The sequence below is a fragment of the Podarcis melisellensis genome, assembly GCF_964234715.1.
Source record: "Podarcis melisellensis genome assembly, chromosome: Z".
NCBI classification, from domain to species: Eukaryota; Metazoa; Chordata; class Lepidosauria; order Squamata; family Lacertidae; genus Podarcis; species Podarcis melisellensis.
Genome location: NC_138547.1, coordinates 6,660,385 through 6,672,421, shown reverse-complemented (window position 1 = coordinate 6,672,421; position 12,037 = coordinate 6,660,385). Strand labels below are relative to the sequence as shown.

The 12,037-nt window shown below is 41.8% G+C and overlaps 1 protein-coding gene and 1 long non-coding RNA gene across 2 annotated transcripts in view; both read left to right on the top strand.

The window, feature by feature from the left end:
* The window catches only part of LOC309361588, a 434,430-nt gene that overhangs the window by 76,439 nt on the left and 345,954 nt on the right, over positions 1-12,037 (top strand). The gene's annotated exons all lie outside the window — the stretch shown is intronic.
* On the top strand, positions 707-10,051 carry TLR4 (toll like receptor 4). The gene is given in 4 exon segments (XM_081896216.1): positions 707-1,003; positions 2,407-2,573; positions 6,502-8,714; positions 8,717-10,051. Coding segments are annotated over 4 exon segments (2,535 nt in total). The 5' UTR covers positions 707-898; the 3' UTR covers positions 8,767-10,051.

Below are 12,037 nucleotides of genomic sequence, written 5' to 3'. Positions count from 1 at the left end.
TTAATCCCCCTCCAAAAAACTTTCATTACAGAATTCATGTTTACTTCACCCACTTCAGGTGTAATTCAAAGATTTTTTAATCAATTCAGTAAATTAGTTAATCTGAATTAGCTCATTTCAAGCACTATTTATATCTATATAATTGATATCATATATACAAATGTGTTATGTGTGTATGTGTGTGTGTGAGGACACATACTGCTTTGTAGAGGCTTTATTGTCTTGTAAATCCCTTGAGAAGCAATCTACAAATCACATAACATATTTGAATATTATGATGAGTGAATTGTATGTTGCATGTTTGTTCATGTATGTTTGTAATTATGTGGAATTAAAAATGTAATTTGTTAAATAATACATCACATAAATTTATTAAAGAATACATCAAAAGGAAGGGAAGAAAGAAGCACAGTACATAATGAAAGAACATAAGAACTGCTGGATCAGGGCCACGAGTGATCTAGTCCAGCATCCTGTTCTGACAAGAGGCTGTGGTCAAACGGCATTCAAGCACAAGAGCTCACTCCTTTCCTGGTATTCAGAGGCACCGCCTACAACTGTGGAGGACAGAATGACAGAACTCCATAGAATGTGTAGCTTAACCCACTGTCTAATCAGCTAAGGGGAAATCACATGGTAAAACGCAACTTCCTCGTGGCATTCTGTGGTCATCATGCCTTCCTAACTTCATTTAGCAGCAACACGAACCCTGCCTAAGAGAACGCCACCGAGCTGTTCTGTTTTCAATTTCACTTCCTTCTTCCAGTGCGTCTCTCTAGACACAGCTCTCTACCCTTCATGGCTCTTACTAGGCCTCGTGTGGCGATGCAACGCTCCTTTTGTTAATGTTGTTTTCTCTCTCTCTTCAAACTGTGTGTTTCTTTCTTTCTACTGGAAGATGCCCAGGAATGGTTGCCTCTGCCCTTCACTGATAATCACATTCTCTCTGGCTGTGTTTTTCCAGTCCCAGATGATAATCAGAAGCCTCAACCCCTGCTTGGAGGTAGGTGTGCTTTTGAAATATGAGCTGATGTTTCCTCTGGACAGTGCCAGCCATTAGGCAGAGTGAAGCAGCTGATTTTTAATGTCAATTGTCCTTGTGTTCTTATTGCGATTAGAAGAGAGATAAGCACCTGTAGGATTTTCAGCCTCAGCTGTCGGAACAACACAGCTGCGCTTAGATACTCTAGGCACCATGACTTGGGGTGTGCATGCACAAAGGCATAATGTACTGGTTTGCCTCTGTGAAATAGAGGTGTAGGAATCTGGCTTGTACTGACTCTGATCAATCTAACTCAGTAATTTCCACATTGACTGGCAGGAGGTCTCCAGGATTTCAGGGAAGGAATCTTGCCCAGTCCTACTTGGAGATGCCAGGGATTGAATTTAGAACTTTCTACATTGCTTGGGGATTGGACTAGATGGCACTTTGAGTTGTTTCTAACTTTGTATTTCTATGATTCCATGAATGCAAAGCAGGTATTTTGCCACTGAGCCTTCCTCCGGAACCTTTTCTCTCCTCCTGCCGATATCTCTGAATCTCTTGACTCAGAGTGCTAGGGTTTTTTTCTTTTGTAAACCAAAGTGGTTAGAAACAGGGGTGTGTGTGTTTATGCAAATATTAAAGCCTTCTTGTACCCAGTTTCTCCTAGTGCCCATCAGTGAGGATTCTAAGGGGCCAAAGAAAGCACAGATTCATTCTGGTTGTAGTGAAATAGCAAGGCTGTGCATACGACATTTAAAGTACATTCCAAGCTGGGGTGCCGGGTATGGGGCTTCAGCCGCCTCAATATTATGAGGCAGGGGGCAGAACCCCCCCCCCTCAATATTGAGGGGAATGCCATCCCCTGTCACCCTTGAGTGAGCACTGGGTGGGGATGACGGGTGATTTATGCCCTCCACACACACCCGCCTCAGTCACCAGAGCATCCTGGCAGGCACCTACATGTCCCAGCAGGTGTGGCCTTATGGGGGGCATTGTCTTGTGCGTGTGACATCATGCATACACAACTCTCCCATGTGGGGCCCAGCTCAGCGCGCCTGATGTAAAGCACATGACTTCCCCTGCAGAACACTAGTTTGTTAAGGGTGGTGGGAATTGTAGCTCTGTGAAGACTAAACTATTTTCCCCAGAATTTTCCAGAGGAAGTCATGTGTTTTAAATGTCTTTAAATCTATGATGTGTTTGTAGCACTTCTTCTGCCCCGGTGCTTTACTGCCTTGCCCTTCCCACTCTCCCTCTTGGTTAAGTCATTGTGATGGCTGTGACAGAAGGTAAAGTAGTCCCACTGACCACTGTTGTGCAGAATGTTGCTTGGTCATTCCTAACAATTAGGCATGTCTTCCTCATTCTCTGTAGCATCTTTATAAACACAGTTTTATTGAAATGACCTGTTCATGTTTCAGGTGATCCCAGGTATCACTTACAAATGCATGGAGCTGAACCTCAGTGCTATTCCACCGGATATTCCAAATTCCGCCCAGAGCCTGGATCTCAGCTTCAACCCACTGGGAATCCTGACCTCAAATTATTTCTCACCACTCTTCGCACTGAAGTTTCTGGACCTCACTAGGTAAAGTAGTGTATTTTTATTGCTGAGACCACTGGCCCAATTGGCTTCATGTCAGGTTGAGAGCCAACGACAACAGATGCAAAGCTGGTGCAAATGTAACAGTTGGTGCAAACATTACAGCATCTGCTACATAAAGCTACTGGGATGGGGCTCTCCAGGCATGTCTGTATGGTTCTTGGGACTCTTCCCATGACCGTGCTTTCCACCCTCCAGAAGTTTTTTGTATAGCTGCAAATTGTGCTTTAGCTTTGATAATGCTTCTTGCTTGCTTGGATGGAGGCAAGAGGCATGTGAATGTATAGAAACAGGCCTACTGTGCAGAAGGTAAAATTTACATTCTTTTGCTCTCCCTACTTCTGCATTCACCACTTAATCCACCACTTGAAGGGTCCCGGGAAAGGAATATGGCCCTTGGCCACACAATGTTTATGATATTTATGAATTACGGATCATGAATCATGATTTATGATTCACAATTTATGATTCATGATATTTATGAATTATGAATTATGATTCATGATTTGCAATTCATGATACTTATGATTTAGGATTCCTGATATTTATGAATTATGAATCATGAATCACGATTCATGATTTAGGATTCCTGATATTTATGAATTATGAATTATGAATCACGATTCATGATTTAGGATTCATGATATTTATGAATTATGAATTATGAATCACAATTCATGATTTAGGATTCATGATATTTATGAATTATGAATTACGAATCACGATTCATGATTTAGGATTCATGATATTTATGAATTATGAATTAGGATTCTCGATTCATGATTTAGGATTCACGGTATTTATGAATCGTGAATCCTAAATCACGATTCATGATTTAGGATGCACGATTCATGATTTAGGATTCACAATATTTATGAATTATGAATTATGAATTACGAATCACGATTCATGATTTAGGATTCACAACATTTATGAATTATGATTTAGGATTCACGATTCATGATTTAGGATTCATGATATTTATGAATTATGAATTACGAATCATGATTCATGATTTAGGATTCATGATATTTATGAATTATGAATTACGAATCATGATTCATGATTTAGGATTCATGATATTTATGAATTATGAATTATGAATCATGAATCATGATTTAGGATTCACGATTCATGATTTAGGATTCATGATATTTATGAATTATGAATTAGGATTCTCGATTCATGATTTAGGATTCACGATATTTATGAATTATGAATTAGGATTCTCGATTCATGATTTAGGATTCACGATTCATGATTGAGGATTCACAATATTTATGAATTATGAATTATAAATCATGATTCATGATTTTGGATTCACGATTCATGATTTAGGATTCATGATATTTATGAATTATGAATTAGGATTCTCGATTCATGATTTAGGATTCACGATATTTATGAATTATGAATCCTAAATCACGATTCATGATTTAGGATTCACGATTCATGATTTAGGATTCACAATATTTATGAATTATGAATCACGATTCATGATTTAGGATTCACGATATTTATGAATTATGAATTACAAATCACGATTCATGATTTAGGATTCATGATATTTATGAATTATGAATCACAATTTAGGATTCACAATATTTATGAATTACGAATTACGAATCACGATTCACGATTTAGGATTCACGATATTTATGAATTATGATTCAGGATTCACGATTTTGGATTCATTATATTTATGAAATATGAATTATGAATCACGATCCATGATTTATGATTCATGGTATTTATGATTCATGGTAATTACGATTCATGGTATTTATTATTCATGGTATTTCCGAATTATGAATTATGAATTATGAATTATGGATTATGGATTGTGGTTTATTTATGGTTCCTGATTCCTGACTCCTGATTCATGAATCATGGTATTTATGATATTCATGATTTATAAATTATAAATTATGAATTGTGAATTGCTTTTATGAATTATGAGTTATGATTTATGAATTACCTTTTATGAATCATGATTTATGATTTATGATATAATAAACCACAGAGCATAGGGCTTGCCAATCAGAAAGTTGGTGGTTTGAATCCCCGTGACGGGGTGAGCTCCCATTGCTTGTTCCCTGATCCTGCCAACCTAGCAGTTCGGAAGCACGTCAAAGTACAAGTAGATAAATAGGTACCACTCCGGTGGGAAGGTATACAGCATTTCCATGCTCTGCTCTGGTTTTGCCAGAAGCAGCTTAGTCATGCTGGCCACATGACCCGGAAGCTGTACGCCAGCTCCCTCGGCCTACAGAGCGAGATAAGCACACAACCCCAAAGTCGTCCGCAACTGGACCTAATGGTCAAGAGTACCTTTATCTTTACCTACCCTCCCTATCTGACTGGGCTCCTCCTTACAGTTGGTTGGGGTGTATGTGAGCAGGACAAACAAGGGCTTGCCTTATCTTTGTGGTGAGGGTAAATTCCACTAATTTCTGGTGTGTGTGGAAGTATATAATCCTGGTGGTGGCACAGGAATTCAACCTCCTCCAAGATCCCGTACTTGCTACTACTACAAGCCGCGGCTAGTTTTCAACCATTAGCTCAAAGAGAACAATGATACACCTCAACGGTGTTTCAATCTCAGGAGCATAATAGAAGGGAAAAATTGGATGCTCCCACAGGCCAGTGGGGACCAGCTTGCTATGTTTCAATATACGCTGTAAGCCACCCAGAGTGGCTGGGAAAATCCAACCAGATTGGTGGGTATTATTATTACTAATAATCCCACTCCCCACCACAACAATGCAGCTGGAATAATGCTACATCATTATGAGCACTGCTTCAACCAACAAAACTTATTGTTTGAGGGGGCTTTTGAGATTTTTTTGAGTTTGAAAGCTAAATTATCCCACAAACAGTCCTGATCTGCTGGGCAGATAAGGGATAATGCAACCTCTCAAGTGACCTGGTCCTGGGCTGTATAAGGCATCATACATTACTATCAACACCTTGAACTTGGCCCAGTAGCCAAATGGCAGCCAGTGCAAATCCCCCAAGCCAGGTGTTAAATGTTGGCACTTGGTTTCCCCGCAGCTGCAGCCCCTGGACTAATCCCATGCATAGCCTCGCAGAGGAAAAGGCAGTGACCCAAAGGAGTTCCCTTTGGAGTTTTCCTGAATTGCAAGGGTTTGGAGTAGTCACTAGATGATCCTGGGGGTCCCGCCCAACCCTACATAAAATAAAATGGTGCAATAAAATGGTGGCCTGCATGTACAGACAATCCTCATTTTGTGCTCCATCTTCCTTGGGACAGCTCTTTAGATATTTGAAGATGGCTATCATATCTCCTCTCACTCTTCTCCTTCATAAGGCTCGGTTTTCAGACCCTTGACCATCTTGGTTGCCCTCCTCTGCAGACGTTTCAGCTTATCAATATCCTTCTTAAATTGTGGCACCCAAAACTGTACACAGTATTCCAGCTTGTTCTGACCAAGGCTGAATAGAGCGGGACTATGATGTCAGCTGATCTGGACATTATACTTCTGTTGATGCAGAATATTTTACACCCCCACCTCCAATCACTGCCTCCTTGGTCATGAGTAGTGACAGGGATTACCCTTATCTTCCTTGAAAAGTACAAAGAAATGAATTTGGAAGAATGACATAATTTCCCAGTTGCTCTTTCAGCTCTATGAGTTTTTCAAGGTTCAGATTAATTCTGATGGATCTGAATTTTGCCCAGATACTTTGGAATAGTGAAGGGGGGATGTACACATACACATACACATTTTCTCTGTTTGTGGAAGGTTAAGAGATGGAACCAGAGGGAATGACAGCCTCAGCATTTCCCAAAAAGTCCAAATGTGCTCATGAGCTTAAAGAGGTTGATGGCTGCATGGAGCCCATGAGCAGCCCCCTGTTTTCAGATTCTCTTCTTTTTCCCCAACAATAGATGCAACATCCAGAATATCGAAGACAATGCCTTTGCTGGTCTCTGTAACCTTTCTGTCTTGATCCTGACTGCCAATCCTCTCCATTTCCTGGGTGCAAGAGCTTTTCATGGTTTGACATCCTTGAAAAGACTGGTAGCTGTACAAACTGAACTATACTCCCTGGACAACCTGCCCATTGGACAATTGACATCTCTCCAAGAACTGAATCTGGGAAACAACTACATTGATTCATTGAAGCTTCCTGAATATTTTTCCCGCCTACTATTTCTAAAGTTTTTGAACCTCCAAGCAAACAAGATATCTTCCATTTCGGTAGGAGATTTGGATGCACTGTCAAGCCAGAACCTCACACTTGTGCTATCTAAGAATGACATAAAACATATTGAGGTAAATGCCATTGCAGGACTTCGCCTTCAGAAACTATCTTTGAGAGGCTGCTTTGAGAATAGCACCATTATGCAAGCCAGCCTTCAGAATCTGACTGGTTTATATGCCAACAGTTTAGTGTTAGGAGAATATAGGAACATTAAGAAGCTGCAGACTTTCAGTAAAGGTATCTTGGATGCCCTATGTCATATGCGCTTGCAGGAGATAACTCTCATCTGCACTAATGGTGATGTTGATAATACAGATGACCTCTCTCTTTGCTTGAACAACTTCTCCACTATACGACTGGTAGATACCTACATAAAAGATTTGTCAAATTTCCCAGCAAACTCAAGCATACGCCATCTTGAATTCAAGGACTCCAGATTTAGACAGGTGCCTTCAGTGAGGTTGTCTTCCTTGAAGGAGCTAAGATCACTTCACTTCACCCGCACCAAACAGCTTGTTGAATTTGAGGAGGACTTTCAGGGACTGCAGAAACTCGAGACCCTGGATCTCAGTCAGAATGCGCTTACTGCTGACCTTTGCTGGCTCTGCCTCAGAAAAGGGGTTCCAAACTTGAAGTATTTGAATCTTAGCTTCAATGTTAGAATCAGTTTAGAGCCTGAGTGCTATGGCCTCCCCAAGCTGGAAATGATGGATTTACAACATACCACACTCAGTGGAGCAGGAGAGGTCCCTGTTTTTCTGTGCCTTCCAAATCTCATCTACCTTGATATTTCACACACCAACACAAATATTCAGTCAGAATGTACATTTTGTGGGTTGAAAAGTCTGCAAGTGCTGAAAATGGCTGGCAACACCTTTGAAAACAATAAGTTGCTTAACACCTTAAAGAACCTCAGCAGTCTGCAAATCTTGGACATTTCCAATTGTCGGCTGCAATATCTCTCCCTTAACAGCCTAGCCAGCCTCCATGAGCTCCGTGAACTGAACATCAGTCATAACAAGCTCCTGGGCCTCCATCCAGAGGCCTATGTCCACCTCCAAGCCCTCACTATCCTGGATTTCCATAGCAACCAGTTGTCTGTTTTAACAGAGAAGGATCTACAGAATTTGCCCAGCAGCCTGAAGAATCTGGACCTCTCTCAGAATCTTTTTGATTGCTCCTGTGAGAACGTGCATTTCTTGCAGTGGGCCAAAGAGAACAGGAACCTCCTCCGGCATGTTGAAAACATGATCTGCCACAGCCCCAAGCACTTAAGAGATGCCCGTCTGATGAATTTTGACCTAGCTTCTTGCCGTGTCAGTACAGCCACAGTGGCTATCTCAATGACCATTTCTGTGGTTCTAGTCTTATCTTTGATTCTGGTTTATAAGTACTATTTTCACCTGTATTATTTGGCAGTGTTGCTTGGTGGACGCCGTCGCTCTGCTGAGGAGGACAATGTCTACGATGCCTTTGTCATTTACTCCAGCAGAGACCAGGAGTGGGTGAGACGGGAGCTGGAGGAAACTCTAGAAATGGGAGTGCCTAGCTTCCGCCTCTGCTTCTTCTATCGCGATTTCATCCCTGGAGTGCCTGTCATCACCAACATTATCAAACAAGGCTTCCAGAGCAGCCGGAAAGTCATCACTGTTGTCTCTAGTCACTTCCTGGAGAGCCGATGGTGTAACTTTGAGCTTGAGGTAGCTCAGTCTTGGCAGCTGCTGGACAGCAAAGCCAGTATGATCTGGGTTGTTCTAGATGGGACAGACAAAGCAGTTCTGCAGCGGAAGTTGGGCCTGTTCCGCTACTTGCGGAGGAACACCTATTTGGTGTGGAAGGACTCTGAGTTGAACCGGCATATATTCTTGAGACAGCTGCGGTCAGCCTTGCTTAATGGCTAAACATGGAAAAGGAAGAATTGAAGCTAATGTTAGTAGGTTACTGTTAGAAGGCTAGGGCCATATCTCAATATTTCTGTTGCCGTGAGCCAGCCACCAAGTCAGGGCCGATGCTTTGCTGGCTGAGGCAAAGGACAAGATGGTACGCTCCACCAAGGCACATGCAGAAAGCAACTGGATAGGTAGTGGAATTGTACTCCAATACTGGTGAAAGGACTGTGACTTCCACTGCAGTTTAGGGCAGCAGAAAAACATAAAGTGTACAAGGCAGGCCACTCTCAGCTCCATCCACTCTCTGCCCCTCAGCATCTGCCAACTGAGGCAGATGCCTCACTCTGCCTCATTGTAGGGCCCTCCCTGCACCAAGTGAAGGCAATGTTTGAGAACAAATGTTATGAAGGGTTACTTTATTGAGCCTTGAATAATTTCCATCTGGGAAGCAATGTGATGCACTACAAATGTCCTTATTTACTGGGGGCAGTCTCTATTCCTTGACTCGGCTGAATTTATGTTTCTTTCCCTCCCCATTTCTTTGCCTTTGGGGATGTTGTTTATAGGTTTTCAGTGGGGGCTAGTCCATTTGGGCAGATGGAGCATGGCCCCACCAACCTCTGTGAGCCCTCAACTTGACCCCACCTGCCTGCTTTCTGGATTACAACCTGTCCAGGGGGGAGCACTGCCTGCCAGCTTCCTCCTCCTCAGTCTCTGTGTTATCCCACTTGCAGAACTCAGCAGGGAGGAGGATGGAGAGGATAGGCAGAGCCATCTGCCTGTCATATGCTCTGGCTTTATCTAGAGATGCTTTCTGCCCCACCAGTCCAGTGGGCACTACCTCCTGCTGTTGCTTATCCTCCATGGCTCAGCACCCTCCCCATAATCCCTAGTGTGTGTGTGTGTGTGTGTGTGTGTGTGTGTGTAGGGGAATGGCTCCCTGTTTCTAGCATGGATATAAAAACATGAACATGAACTTTCAGTGGGAAGTTACTGTTTTGCACACCCAGCTGCTGAGGTATATTTTTGAACTGTTGATACCATATTATCACTCACTCCTCCATAGTATATCTTTACTCTGATGAACAAACACACTTTTGGCTTATAAATTCATGGGATGCAGCCTGTTGTTGAGTATATCAATGCACAAGGCAGAGTAGAGCCTTCAGCAATGCGTATAATGATATTTCAGGGTGCAGGCTAGAGACCTTGGCATGGTAATAGGGATGCTACCAAGGTGTCACTATTCTGATCAGTAAAATTCTGGAGGATGTGCAGGGTCAGTGGGTGGGGGACAGGGGAATGTTCTGGTTGGATGACCCTAATAAAAGAATTTAGCCTTTATCCTTGGGAAAATGTGTATGTAGTGTATGTGGTGAGGGATCTTTAAGAGGGGGAAGAGGAACATGGTGCCCTTCACTTTGCCTCCCATCAGCCCCAGCCAGCATGGCTAGTGGACAAGTATGATGGGAATTTTAGTGCAACAACACCTGGAGGTCCAGAGGTCCCCTTTCCCTTCCATAAGGATAGCATTTCAGAAGCTACATCCACTGGCCCATTCCTCACCTGAACAGTCTCTTCCTCCACCTCTGATATGACCTGTGTCCCCTTCTCCATCTCTGAGGGCTCTGACCTTTCCTCTGCCCTGGTTCCTGCCTCATGGGCGGTGCGAAACCCCATAACTGCCCCCCTCTTCTGGGTCAATCCATGACTTACTGAAAATGAAACAAAAATGAGTTGAATTGTGTATTATTAACAATAATAAATGGGAAGCAGAGAGAGAGTAAGACAGGCTCCTTTATTTATTCAAGGTTCTATATTGTCTATGCCTAGTAAAAGGAAGAGTGGATAAGATTATTATTATTTTTGGGTGAGGGGTATGTAGCCATAGGCCTGGAGCAGACGTGGCCCCCCTCCCTACCAACAATATGGCTGTCACACTCCTGTTTCATGGGAAGTAACCAATGGTTCCCTATTCAGGTGCTTTGTGGAAACAGAGTTGCTTCCTGAGACATTGTACAGGAAATAAACAACAAACAAACAAAAATATATGACTTTCCCCAAGGGCAGTGTTTATTTGTTCATTACAGCAAATAGGTTTTTGAAAAGAAGTGTTTTACTGTGTTTTGATCTGCTTTTTAACTTATTGTTGATTTTAAATAGTTTTGAATGTTTTAAATAGTTATTTTATAATGCTTGTAACTGATATTCTTTTTTGTAAACAACTCTGAAGTTTTATTATACTCCAGCGCTGTATTAATTTGTTCAATAAATAAATAACATAACATAATGAATTAGAAAAGGAGAATGCCTCTTCTAAAATGTAGAATTCTTCCAAAATGACTGTTGCCACCCACAGCCTTCCCCCTTTAATAAGTACTATTATTATCAATAATATTATTAATCACCTTCTAATCTGCTAATCAAGTTAATCAAAATGTGTTCAGTGGAATAATCCAATGAATTAACCAGCTCAACACCTCAGCCCTCATCATCTGGTATTTAGTGCTGTGGCATCCATGGTCTGTTTGTGGGCGCCCCAGTAAGAAGCATCTGCTGGGGTGCTCTGAGGACATGTTGGTGCTCTAAATGGGTCTTTGATCTGATCCAGTGGCTGATCTTCTTTTCTGCTTAAAGTGAAGTAAACAAGGACATTGCTCAAGGTCCTTATGACTGAGGAAAGAAGAGAAAGCTTAGGACAATGTCAATATTAGCTTGGATTTCAGAAGCTACAGCTTTAAATTAAGGAACAAAAGGTAGGGGAGAATCAGTTTGCTCCTGAAAATGACTGCACAGGCATCTTTCTCTCCCTCCCCTTCCTCTCTCTGTGGGTCCTTGACAAACAATTCACAGTGTAAATATACTTCTGCCTCAAATCACACTGTCCTAAGATTCTTCTTTCTTTTTTGTATTATCATTATCATAATGGGGTTCTGAAAGCCTGAGAGCAGCTGGGAGAATGATAATAAGAGTTTACGATGGACGTGTTGTTTATAGGGTAAGTGTTTGCTGAATACAGAACCAGGCTACAGTGAGTCGCTTGGGACCATATCGTGTATTGGAATACACAGCGAAAGGCAGATCAGCACATACGGAAGACCAAGCTGGAGAGTTGGGGGTAGGGACAGGGGAATGTTTGTTTGTTTCATTTGTTATAGATCTCCATTTCATAAAAATACAGCAAGACGTTACGCAGCACACAAAATTGCAGTAAGATAAAACAATCAATAAAACATTAAAAACAAAAGAAAAGAAAACAACCATCAATAAATACAAGTTTGTAAAAAGAAATTCACATCTTAAAGGCCTGTCTGAAATAATGCTGCTTTT